A 12,902-nucleotide genomic window follows, 5' to 3' on the forward strand; every position below is an offset into this window, starting at 1 on the left:
GGCAACAAGTCTACGGACGGTTTATCGGACGCACGCGCGCTGCCGTGGTTACGCGTCTTGCCGGAAACGTAACTTCCGGTCTGTGTTTTTTTTTCTTCCGGTCTGTGTTTGACAGTATGGCGAGCGACTAAACGGACAAAATCGATCTCTGGAACAAAAATGTTCCGGTTTCCAAACCGCGAGGAGAGATGAGTATGAATCAACGCTGTTCTGATAGATTTGACAGCCAGGTAAGAATTTATAGACCGTTTCATCGGACGCACGTGTGGTAGGAACTTCCGGTTTCTGTATGTTAATAGTCTTGACTAGTGACTAAAATGAACTCTGGAACAAATAACTTGTCGAAAATAACAAATGTTTTGGTTTCCTAAAGACGAGGGGAGACAGCGATAATGCATCACCACTATGTGAAGGGAGGTTTGGCAGCCGCTCTGTACTTAACATTGTATACGTTATAGTCAGGGTTTAAATTGGGCCGGGCTCTTGCCAGTGTATCCGCTGCGCTTGTGTGTGTACTCGCTGCGCTGGTGTGTGTGCACTGACGCGAAGGGAATAATGCGTTTTCATTCATTATGGGGCATATTCACCAACGCAAGTTCAACGATTTGCGCGAGCAGAGTACATACAAAGTCAATCCAAAGACGCAATCAGACGCGTCCTCGCACGTGGCGATGAAAATGACGCGAATTGGGCGCCGCAATTGCCGCGAAAACACGCGCTTTTCCCTTTAGATGCGTCTTCGCGCAAGTTATGCAACTCAAGCGAAAAAACTCGGAACTTCAGGATCATTTGACGAGAGAGAGAGAGAGAGAGAGAGACAGAGGGAGAGAGGTAAGAATGGTGCCCATGTCGAGAAAACTTCATAGAAGACTAGAAACGTGTAAAGGATTAAAGTTTGTATGTCACTCATCTAATTACATTATGTTAAGGATAACACTGGATATAACTATTGTATAGTTTAATAAAATAATGTATTTTGATTACACAAATCAAACCTAACTATATGATTGTTTTAGCTGCTGACCAGCATAGGGAATCTCTATGGCTAATTTATAAGACATGTTGATGATACAGTACTGTGTGTTGTACCTTTTCTTGTTAATTGAATCTTTTTGGGTATCTTATGCCTAGAATTATTCAAGGAGGTTGATTCTTTAAACTTCATTTAAAGTTTGATCAGTTGTGCATAATGATATGTGCAACAAATGGATATAGGGTGTCAAACTCATAGATTTGCATCATTTAAAGTTCAGAAGCTCTTTTTAAAATATTTTGGGTCAACCTTTGGCACAGCTTTAAAGCTGAAACTTATCAAATCCTATCAGAGGTCCAGAATGTCATTGAAACACACCAGTGGCTTTGCTATCATCAGTATTAAACATGTTACCCCTTGAAGTACCCCTTCCCGCAGGGCCCCCCCACATAACAAATCCCAATTTAAAGGTAGGGTAACACATTTTGAAAAATGCTAACGGTAGCCGCCTAGCAATGAAATCCCGATCCCACCCTCAAGTCAAATCGCTCTCCAAAGTCTCGCCTCTTTCCAAACACATGAACACGCACAGATCAGACGGTCATGTCTCATGTCTCATTCACCAGTGAGAGAACTTTGCAGTACAAAGTGAATAACACTTCCAAAATAACCAACATAAACAACTGGTTTACATCAGAATTAGTTTAAGCACACGTTCGGTTTTGTAGACGTAGTAACTATATCGTTATGCTAATCCGTAAACGAACACAAATTTCATAAGCAACACAACGTTTCATCAAAGTATAATATCTGAATCCATCTCAATACAAACATATCGCGTACCTACCTTACCAAAATAAACAGTGCAACGACCCTTTCAGACCCTTTGCCTCCTGTAGCTGTTTGCATCTCGCGGTAAAGCAGTAAAGTTACAGATGTTAATTTGGATTTTTGCTCTTGCTGATCCAGGCAGTTTTTGCTGTTGTTGTTATAAAAGATGCATTTAGTTTTGTTGCTCCTGTGTAGGTTGTCAATTCAGCAGAAAAGTTTGGTGTTCTCGCTGTTTACAGACAGAGCGCACGTGAACGCGCCGATGACGTATGGTGTCTGCGTGGACTCGCTGCGCGGTGGGAATTCAAATTACACTTACTTATGAGGGACATAAAAGGAAACGTCCGTTCGGACCGAAATCTATGATTTGTTGAACATTTTTTGGTCCTACGCCTTTCACAGATGACATAAATTTTTACAAATACATTTAAACAACTTAACACAGTGATTGCTATCAGGATGTGAGGAGACTTTTAACCAGCATAACTAAAAATGTTTCAGGATCAAATCTGTTACCCTACCTTTAACCCCTGGTTATAGTGCACATTTTACACAGCAACGTTAGCTCAGTGTCGTTTTTGATATGCTTTAGCTATAAAAAATATGAACTAAGGTAATCAACTTGTTGTTTATTTTGCTTTTTATCAGAAATAAACAACTCTAAAAGGACTTGTTATTGATTCTTAGAGTAGTTTACCGGAAGTTGCGTGTATTCCACAAAAGCCGTTCTTTTATGTCGTTACTGCTAAAATATTTGACTAACGTTACAACATATACATATCTGATAAAATATTATATGAAACATGAACTTCATATTTCTGTGAAAAACAATGTTAAAGCCAGTTATACTTTAAAGTTCTGCGTTTTGGGGCCGTTTTTATTTGGACTCTCTGGCAGTGTTGCCAGATTGGGCGGGTTCCCGCCCAAATGGGGCGGTTTTGAATTTGATTGTGCGGGTAAAAAATTGGGCGGGTTTGAAACGTGCATTTTATAGGTTAATTATTTAACAAAAAACCCAAGTGTGCATGTATTTCATCTGAGGTTACTAAACACACGCCTACTGCATGTGTTTGTGTTGACGCCACGCCGATGACGAGTCCGCGTTTAGCCAATCACAAGTGATAGCAGCCAGCCAGCTCTCTCACTCTCAGCGGGAAATCAAGATGTGGAAGTGGGAAAATGTAGGAGTGGGAGAGTGACCTGGCCTGAATCAATGGATAATGCCTTTTAACATCGGAAAATAGCACTGCAAATTCTGCAACACGGACTCCGGATTGCAACGTATACGTTGCTTGTCACACATCGGCCGTGTCTCAATGCGAATCCTGCAGCCTCCGAAGGTCGCATTTACATCATCAAAACTGTCTTGTTTCAGAATATGAACATTTATAAAGTTGACTTTTATTCTTAGTTAATAGTAAATTGTTGTAATGTGCTTATAACTTGCGAATGTAATGGCCAGTTAACTAAAATAAACCAGGCTTGATGACGTATGCACCCTGCATATGCGACCTCCGCAGCATTTTAGGTAAACAAAACAAAATGTTCGGCTGTCATTAAGTCAATTCTGGCACCATGAACTTCAGCCACACTGTACATAGTTCTGAAAAGTTCAGATGTTAATAGTGTTCTTCAGCATCCTTGCAAGTTCAACCAACAGCCTATTATTGTTCTGCATTTACTGCATAAGGTAAGGCTATTTACGATCTCTCTCTCTCTCTCTCTCTCTCTCTCTCTCTCTCTCTCTCTCTCTCTATCAGGAGTAAAAATACATTATTAATAATAATATAAATAGATAAAAATCAGACATTGTTGAAATTGTTATTAACGAACTGGGTATTTGAATCATAAAACCACTTAAATATATGATGTAAAAGTACATTGTGCGTGTGGTCGAGGGGGCATAATGTAGCTGTTGTGAACAAGTTATGTCATGTTAGTGTGTGGTTTTGTTCTGGTGTCGCTAGCTATAGTATGGTGCATTAATTGTGGAAGTAAAAATAACTAAATGCTGATCAAATTAAACGAAAATGTTGATTTAAATATTTTGGGCGGTTTTTTGTGCGTTTGGGCAGGTTTTGGAACAGTTTTGGGCTGGAAACCATCAACTCTATCTGGCAACACTGCTCTCTGGTCCTGCCACTGTGAATTTGCCTAATATTTCGACAGCTTGGTTGCCAGTTACCACAGTAAGTTAGCTTAAATGTAACCTCCAAAATGAGCCGCAGATTTGAGGTATAGATATCCACGGATTTGCATCGCAAATGTAAAATTTAGCAAATGTATAATTTTCATGCCCCCTTTAAAGGATTACTAAATTTTCTTAAAAAATCCTGAGAATTTACTCACCCCATGTCATCCAAAATGTTGATGTCTTTCTTTGTTCAGTCGAGAAGAAATCTTTTTTTTTTTTTAAAGAAAATCATTCCAGGATTTTTCTCAATTTAATGGACTTTATTGGACCTCAACTGTTTACAGTTTAAATGCAGTTTAAAATGGCAGTTTCCACGCAGCTTCAAGTGGTTGTAATGGAGTCTTATCTAAAACGATTGTCATTTTCAGCAAGAAAAATATGCACTGATAAACCACAACTTCTCGTCTTGCACTATCCATGTGATGCCCCAGCACCGCCTCATGTAATGCGTGTCACGCGTGATGTATGCGAAACTCCGGCCCAGTGTTGTTTACAAGTGTGGAGAAAGAGGATCGTTCATATGTTGTTGTTTGTGGAATGATACCAATTAATGTCTTTGTGTGAATTTATTGTTTAAAGGGGCCATGGCACAAGACTTTTTTAAGATGTCAAATAAATCTTTGGTGTCCCCAGAGCACATACGTGAAGTTTTAGCTCAAAATACCAAATAGATAATTTATTATAACATGTTAAAATTGACACTTTGTTGGTGTGTGCAAAAATGTGCCATTTTGGGTGTGTCCTTTAAAATGCAAATGAGCTGATGAAGTGCAAACACTGATCACAATGATGGTGGTTTGTTGCAATTGAAACTCAATTGTGCTGTGAATTATTTTTTTCTCCCTCTTTTTCTCTGCACTAAATGGCACTGCTGTGATTGGATAGTGCAGATTAAGGGGGCAGTATTATTCTAATAAGAGCTCCTTATGACATCATAAAGAGGGCCAAATATCAACGACCTATTTTTGTATGTGCTTGTAGAGAATGGTTTACCAAAACTAAGTTACTGGGTTGATCTTTTTCACATTTCGTAGGATGATAGAAGCACTGGGGACCCAATTATAGCACTTAAAGACACACTATGCAGTTATTTTACCTTAATATAACAGCTTCAAAGTCATTTCGATGGTAAACGAAGTCATAGTATGGCGAATCATCCCCCTGTTGAAGCTCGGGAAGGACGCCGCTACCAAAACCAGCAATGCAAGCTTGAGAAAACCGCCCCTGACAAATCTCGCGAAAATCACGACTTGCTTTACGGCAACGACGTCACACACGTTAGGCTTGTTCGACTTCGTGCAGCGCTGCAAGAACCGGCAGTCGGATGACGTAAAAGTACCGCGAGAATGATCCGAGACGGCACTTTGAGACGTGATGCTCGATGAGGGAAACAGCTAAGAAAACCCGTTCGGAAGAGAGTAGAAAGCGAAAAAGAGAATCTGACCGAGTTAGGAACCGGACAAGAGTCCCACTCGGTCAGGTTTTTACTCGTTGGCGTGAGCTAATAGACAGCCCTGGATGCAAAAGGGATGCTGATCTGGCGATCTTGTTGATGGACAAGTAAGTACATCTCTTATTTGTAAATTTGTTTGCGGTCTATGTTGTATATGGTTGCGCTTGCTTGTAGTGTGTATTTTTTTACTAAGCTGTTCATTCATCCAGTGTTGATAATTAGACCAGTAAAATAACTTCAACAAGGGTCTAGCTAGCTTACGATCATAAGAGCATTTAGCAGACTTGCTAACAAACACTCGTTTCTCTTACATGTTTTTTTTTTGGCCATCTAAACTCAAGTGTGTTGTGATGTGTACGTAGTCATTTGTCTAATTTCGATTTCTTATGGCCAACGAATAACGGCCAATGTTATGAAATAATGCAACGTATACAATTAACTTTGTCAATGCATTTTATAATGTTTACATTACAATTAAAAAACAAATGAAATTATACAGTAGACATAACGTTAGACTATAGACTGTTTACTTGTGATTAAGCTGCAATCTTGTAAAACGTAATAAGCCAGCAAACGCGGTAAGCTACTTTTATTATTATATGCCTACTCTACACTTGGCATAAACTTCATATTATCCTATTATCATCTGTAGTTTAGTAGACATGCAGTAGCCTAATATTTGTATGAAATTGTGAAACATTCCCTGGTCATTATCTTCGGAGTCCATCTCACGCCCAACACTATCCTTACAGGTACGTACAGAGTGGGCGTGCGAAATTACGACAGTTGCAAGTTTTCCCCAGTGACTCTAGGGGTCGCTGTTTGACTAAAACATCAAACTGCATGGAATGCCTTTAAATATGGAAAAAGTCTCATTTTCATGCCATGGCCCCTTTAAAATGGTCCGCAAATGTGTGTTTCACATATGTATCGCGTGACCTTTCGTCATGCTTACGCAATTACGTGAGGTTGCACTGGTGCAAGACGAGAAGTTGTGTTTTAAAAGTGCACATTAAAATTTTTTGCTAGATAAGACCCTTAAGCCTCCTTTGGGATCATTTAGAGCCCTTTGAAGCTGCGTTGAAACTGTAAACTGTTGAGGTCCAATAAAGTCTATTAAATTTAGAAAAATCCTGGAATGTTTTCCTCACAGAAAAAAAACTTAAATTTCGTCTCGACTGAACAAAGAAAGACATCAACATTTTAGATGACATGGGGGTGGGTAAATTATCTTTTTTTTTTTTTAGAAAGTGGAGTAATCCTTTAAAGGAACAGTATGTAGGATTGTGGCCAAAACTGGTACTGCAATCACACAACTGGTGGCCAACACACAAAACGACAACATAAACATCAGTTGAGGGCTCCAACTCCACTTTTTAAATGACAATATCCTGGCCGGACCGCTGTTGTCAGTGATATAAGTATTTGAAATGAAAATGATTTCTTAATGTCTAGTGAATTGTCAGGGCCATTTTATGATTAATTGATATCAATTTCTTACATACTGTTCCTTTAAGGATCTGTAGCTAACATTGTATATTTTTTTTTACACAGTAACGTTATCTTAGCTAAGGTGTAGCGAAGATTACACTATGATGTGAAGTAAGCTAATTTACTGGTTATTTATTTTACTTGTTATCAGAAATATATATCATGTCATTATTGATTCTATTCGCAAGTTAAGTTTGGTCCACAAAAGCAGTTTGTTTGTGTTGTTGCCACTGAAACCTTCAATAATGTGTTTGTTTGTTCCTTGCTTCCTTGTAACAAACCCAAATTTATAGTTGTAACATATGATTGAAATTCTGTAGGGCAAGGCAAAAAGACACTGGGGAAATTATGAATTATTAGGATGTTTTAATATTCAGCGCTGAATAAATGTATTAAACAACTGAGGGAATGAAAATCTTTCGGTGCTACGTAAAATCATGCATATCCTCTATAAATTATTAAATAAAATTATAATTACAGTATTTAAGAACATATACATTTCTCTCCGCCCCAGTGGGCTGTTGAAACTGATTGTGCAACCCACCGGGAAATATTACAAAAAAAATCTTATTAACCTCATACCTTCCTAATCTTATTAACAACAAAAAAGTCTATCACAAAAACACACGTTTCTCAAAACACGCATACATATCTGTAGCTTGTACTGTTACTTTACAGTTTATCGTCAGAAACATAATATTAAGCACCTCCATTAAATCAACAGTAAAAGTCTATGGGCTATAGCTGATTATTGAGTTATGGTTATAATGCCAGCTTTGATCATGTGTTTGAATGAGGATATTCAAACAGATTATCACGTTTTTTTTCTAGTTCAGAATGTCTTATTTGGAGGTACAGCATCTTTTGATTCGCTCAATTGATTCATCTTATCTGAGGCACGATGAACCAGCAGGTGGCGATGCTGGTTAGTGGATGATTTCCCAGACCCAGTAATATGAAGGATGCAGACTAATATGTGTACTAAAATGTACGCTTTATAGTTGATTGAAGCCTTGCCTTTTAATGGCCCCATGTCCTGTTTCTTTCCTTTACGGTCACTGTCAACATAACAGGACCTTTATCTCAATATTCTATATACATACATGATGTATTTGCATCTAATATTTACATAGACTTTAAACATTGTGCTGCAGTCTGTAGTATCACAGGCCATCATGGAAAAGCACAGCTGAAAATAATAATGCTCACATCCTCATTGGAAACATGTCCATCACTGATGCCCGGTAGCACCACAAAGCCAAAGTGCAATCGTGCTTGCTGTCCTTTAAACCCCCAAGTAACCAGACAATCCTTTAGCTTACACCGACAAGCAGGGGGCGAACCCATCCGTGGCTTTACTGTGTTGTCTGAATTTTGTAGCAAGAATCCCTCGCTTTATTTAGCTCAGACTCCATTAGAGCTGTGCTCTTGGGTGACATCCGTGACGGTCCCCTCTTCGGGCACATGGGGCTCCGGTACTTCTCCCGTCACCGCCATACGGATCACCTTCAGCCAGCGCTGTTTCAGTTCTTCGCTTTCGGCTGCAAAGCTATGGACCGATTTGGATTGAGATAAGCGGAAGCTCGCGGGAGGGTCTGCCGGTTTGGGAGTGTCCTCCACCTTGTAGCCGAGCAGAGGAATGGAGGATTGGGCTTTGACGTCCTATGAATGTGACAGTAAATATTTCCTTGTTAAAAAAAAAAAAAACGCACGAGAACAGAAATATGAAGGGTTAGTGAGATGTAAGAGTGTGCTTACCTGAGGCGCTCCATACAGGTAGAGAACTAAAGGCTCGTTTTGTGGAATGACACACCAGAACCTCTGTTTGTTCTTCTCGTAATACTGCAGGAAACCGCACATGATACTGCTGCCTGTGAACTGAGCTGCTTCAATCTGTCACCAGGAAAAAAACAAAAAATAACTATAAATCATCATTGAACGTGTAAATCCATGGCTATGGGGTGAGATTCATTATTTGGGTCAATTTTCATTCCAAAAGATTTTGCAGGAAGAAACTACAAATTATTGGACCCTAGTTGTTGTTTTATTTGCATTGTGATGCTGTGTCCATTGTATTTTTTTATGACCATTGTCATTACTGTAATGCATCCATTTGTTTTAAATTGAGTTTTAATGTGAACACAACCTTCACAAAGAATGGGGAGTTCAGATGCAAAAACACTCTATGTGCGTCTGACATGTTTTCTTGTAAATAAAATTTTTTACTATTATTTTTAGATTTTTTTAGGGCTGTGATGATGCATTGAGTTTCCCATTAAAAATAACTGTCTGAAATCAATTCTAAAATCGCAAGTCTCCTATTCTGTGTTTCATGCACATCTTACGTGTACTACTGGTCTTTGATCAGTAAGAGGTCCTTATCAGTCTAAGTCTGAGTTGTTTATAACACATTTGAAAAGCAACATGCGTCAAACACAACCATGTAAAATAATCTTTATTATCATGAAAATACCTGAAACTATTTGAAAAACAGCGGCGTAAATATGCTTATAGACATTTCCTGGAATAGAGTTTGTAATGGTTCTTGTCACAAATGGAGTTTTTGCACGAAAGCGCCCTCTGGCTTTAGGATGTGGCTGCATTTCACTGTAATTCATTAAAATGTATTCATTCAGAAAACGCACATTTGCACGATTAATCGTCCCAGCCTTAGTTTTTTATATTTATATTTTTTTCCTCAAATATCACATTACATTGCTATTTAATGAATTTGATAGTTCTTAGCTGTAAAGTACATTTGTGACCTGTGCTTGCAAAATGAGTCGGATTGAGCAAATTTTCAAAAATGAGTTATTTATATTTTGACATTCACTGCATCCATACCTTAAAATCAATGTTAAAACAAATATATTTAGCACACACAAAGTCAAAAACAATACTATAAGAAAAATATGTGTTCAACTTTTTTCTTTTATTGTTTAATTGACATTGAGACAGACAGCCTTAAGATCTACTGTAATGCAGGGATCTAATTTAAATATATTGGTACACATCAGATATTTTTCCCAACTTAACAAAACATTCACATAAGAAATGACAGATTATAGGTTTTACCTGTGTGAATTCTTGTCAAAACAGAGAATTGTAAGTCTAAAAATATATGCAGATGTCTATATATCGGGGACATGCATTCGCACATGCTTCCGATCTGTGCATGCTTCGGATCCGCAGTCAGCGCAACAAAGATAATTTTTTGTCTTATCACTCTTAAAGGAATATTCCATTTTCTTAAAAGAAAAATCCGGATAATTTACTCACCACCATGTCATCCAAAATGTTGATGTCTTTCTTTGTTCAGTCGAGAAGAAATTAGGAAAACATTGCAGGATTTTTCTCATTTTAATAGACTATAATAGAGCCCAACAATTAACACTTAACTCAACACGTAACAGTTTTTTCAACGTAGTTTCAAAAGACTATAAACGATCCCAAACGAGGCATAAGGGTCTTATCTAGCAAAACGATTGTCAACGTTTGGGCCAACGTGACCCCACGCAATACGTCATCACGTCAAGAGGTCACAGAGGACGAACGCGAAACTCCGCCCCAGTGTTTACAAGTGTTGAGAACGAGGACCGTTCCTACGTTGTTGTATGTCAACTGATACTAATTAATGTCTTTGTGTCAGTTTATTGTTTACAATGGTCCGCAAATGTGCGTTTTATATATGTAACACGTGACCTCCCTACGTCACTACGCATTTACGTTAGGTCGCGCTGGATCGGATTTAAACGAGAAGTTGTGGTTTAAAAGTGTATATTTGTTATTTTTATTGTCAAAAATGACAATCGTTTTGCTAGATAAGACCCTTATGCCTCATTTGGGATCGTTTATAGTCCTTTGAAACTCCGTTGAAAAAACTGTTACGTGTTGAGTTAAGTGTTAATTGTTGGGCTCTATTAAAGTCCATTAAAATGAGAAAAATCCTGCAATGTTTTCCTCAAAAAACATAATTTCTTCTCGACTGAACAAAGAAAGACATCAACATTTTGGGTGACATGGTGGTGAGTAAATTATCTGGATTTTTCTTTTAAGAAAATGGAAAATTCCATTAATAACTTTCTTAAAAGCTATTTTAACATCAAGCAAGTCCTGCACTCAATAAAAAAATTTCTACATGTTTTAAAACCGAAATCAAAATTACACAGGCATGTGAATGGAGACGTATCTTTGTACATTTTCTAAGCGTTTATACTTTTTTTTGCCTCTAGCTCAAAATTAGATGGTGTGCATTCCGACTCATTTTGCCAGCACGGGTCACATATGCAAAAATCTCTACTTCTAAAAAAATAAGTTTTCAGTCACTCTTCACTTTCATTTTTTAATAATGCCAAAATGCTTAAAAAATGTATTCCAATACATTTGGTAAACCGAGTATAAACTATTGCACTTTGACGTATGCACGCCTTCGTTTATCCAATTATTTTTCCGTGCACTTACAGGACTTTGCTAAAAAAAATTGAGCAGCCACCATTGTCATTACTGTAATGCATCCATGTGTTTTAAATTGTTATTAAATGGCTTCTCAATAAATGGCAATAAATTGTCATTGCGTTTAACGGATTCTGCCAACAAACAGGAATTTCTGAATAACCTGAGACCGGGTTTAAATGAATTTGAAGTGAAAGTATTTAAATGTAGGTATAATACGTCTGCTAAAAGCATTAATTTATATCATCATCTAATTTCTGATGGAGGTGGCATTTAGCGGCTTCTGCATCTGAGCTCTTCAATATTATTTTTATAAATCAAAAATCATAGAGCATCATCTTATCTGAAAAACATTACATTAATGAGAATCGATAAATGTGTTTATTGTCATAAAAATATCACAATGGCCCTAAAAGCCCAATTTTCTTCATGCAATTTGTTTTCTTTTAAGTTAAAGAAGTGAAAATATGACCCTAATCTGTTCTTTACCAACTTTTGGTAAAAATGGGAATTAAATAAAAGTTTCAGTCTTTCGGCATTTGTGGTAAGTAGGAGCAGTTCATCAAAAAGTCAGTTTGTTCCCATGATTCATCAAGTGACGATTTAGAAAATGCAACACAAATTATTACTTAGCAAAATGCGTTTCAGAATCTTATGATCAAACCAGAATGTTATAAAACTAGTGTAATAAAGCATTACACACTTCATTATCAGTTTTATTAATAACATTAACATTATTGCATTACATAATGCTCAACAGATCATTAATATGCTTAAAATTAGTTAGAAATGCCAAGATTAATATATAATAATTTTATTTACCACTGATCTGTTAAGCATTATTGAATGTTTGTTAATGACGTTTAGTTTATTTTTAGTTATATCGCATCACCAACCCATCTTACCGTCTCCGAATCCACCTCAACAGTTCGTGCATGTCGTTTTTTCTTCCTTAACTGTATATATAAAGGTTATACATGTCTGTTTGATGAAATACACTCGATTCACAGAACAGTGTTTCGTACAGCTCCACTGTAATGTTGGTTATTGATACATCAACTTAAACTGACCCATCTCTTTAACTCACCTCTAGAATACCTTTCTTCTTGCCCTCTTTCTCCTCACCGTCTGTGTGACCGGTCAGGTAACCAAAACAGTCTTTGCACACCTTGTTCATCTTATTCCCTTCATACTCCAAAGGGGCCTTGTAGTCCGAGCACTTCCAGCAGACGACCTGAACAAAACAGACATTTTAGCACATGCAACAAATCGTCAATCGATGTAAACGTGAGCATGTTTGTTTGCAGACAACTTACATATCCGCAGGCTCGACAGTGATGTCTCCGGCGTGTGATGGCATTAAAGGGCTCACGGCACTTCATACACATGGTCACCTCATTGTCTCGTATCCAGCGAGGGGCTCGCTTTCCCAGCTCTGACATTTGAATGTCCTACACAAATAAATTGACATAAACAGATGTGCCAGCTATACCGTTACCTTCACATGT

The 12,902-nt window shown here is 37.7% G+C and overlaps 1 protein-coding gene across 6 annotated transcripts in view; it reads right to left on the reverse strand.

The window, feature by feature from the left end:
* Positions 1 to 7,286: 7,286 nt before the first annotated feature.
* fgd4a (FYVE, RhoGEF and PH domain containing 4a) overlaps positions 7,287 to 12,902 on the reverse strand; it is a 66,915-nt gene continuing 61,299 nt past the window's right edge. For 5 of the 6 annotated variants that reach the window (XM_065283500.2, XM_065283501.2, XM_065283504.2 and 2 more), the window contains 5 exons: positions 12,711 to 12,845; positions 12,482 to 12,628; positions 12,300 to 12,350; positions 8,701 to 8,835; positions 7,287 to 8,604 (listed from right to left, as the gene is read on the reverse strand). In XM_065283500.2, the coding sequence (XP_065139572.1) occupies positions 8,347 to 8,604; positions 8,701 to 8,835; positions 12,300 to 12,350; positions 12,482 to 12,628; positions 12,711 to 12,845 (726 nt within the window). In that variant the 3' untranslated portion in view covers positions 7,287 to 8,346. The remainder of the gene's footprint in view (positions 8,605 to 8,700; positions 8,836 to 12,299; positions 12,351 to 12,481; positions 12,629 to 12,710; positions 12,846 to 12,902) is intronic. The other variant, XM_065283503.2, reaches the window with a different exon arrangement.

The sequence above is a fragment of the Paramisgurnus dabryanus genome, chromosome 9, assembly GCF_030506205.2.
Source record: "Paramisgurnus dabryanus chromosome 9, PD_genome_1.1, whole genome shotgun sequence".
NCBI classification, from domain to species: domain Eukaryota; kingdom Metazoa; phylum Chordata; class Actinopteri; order Cypriniformes; family Cobitidae; genus Paramisgurnus; species Paramisgurnus dabryanus.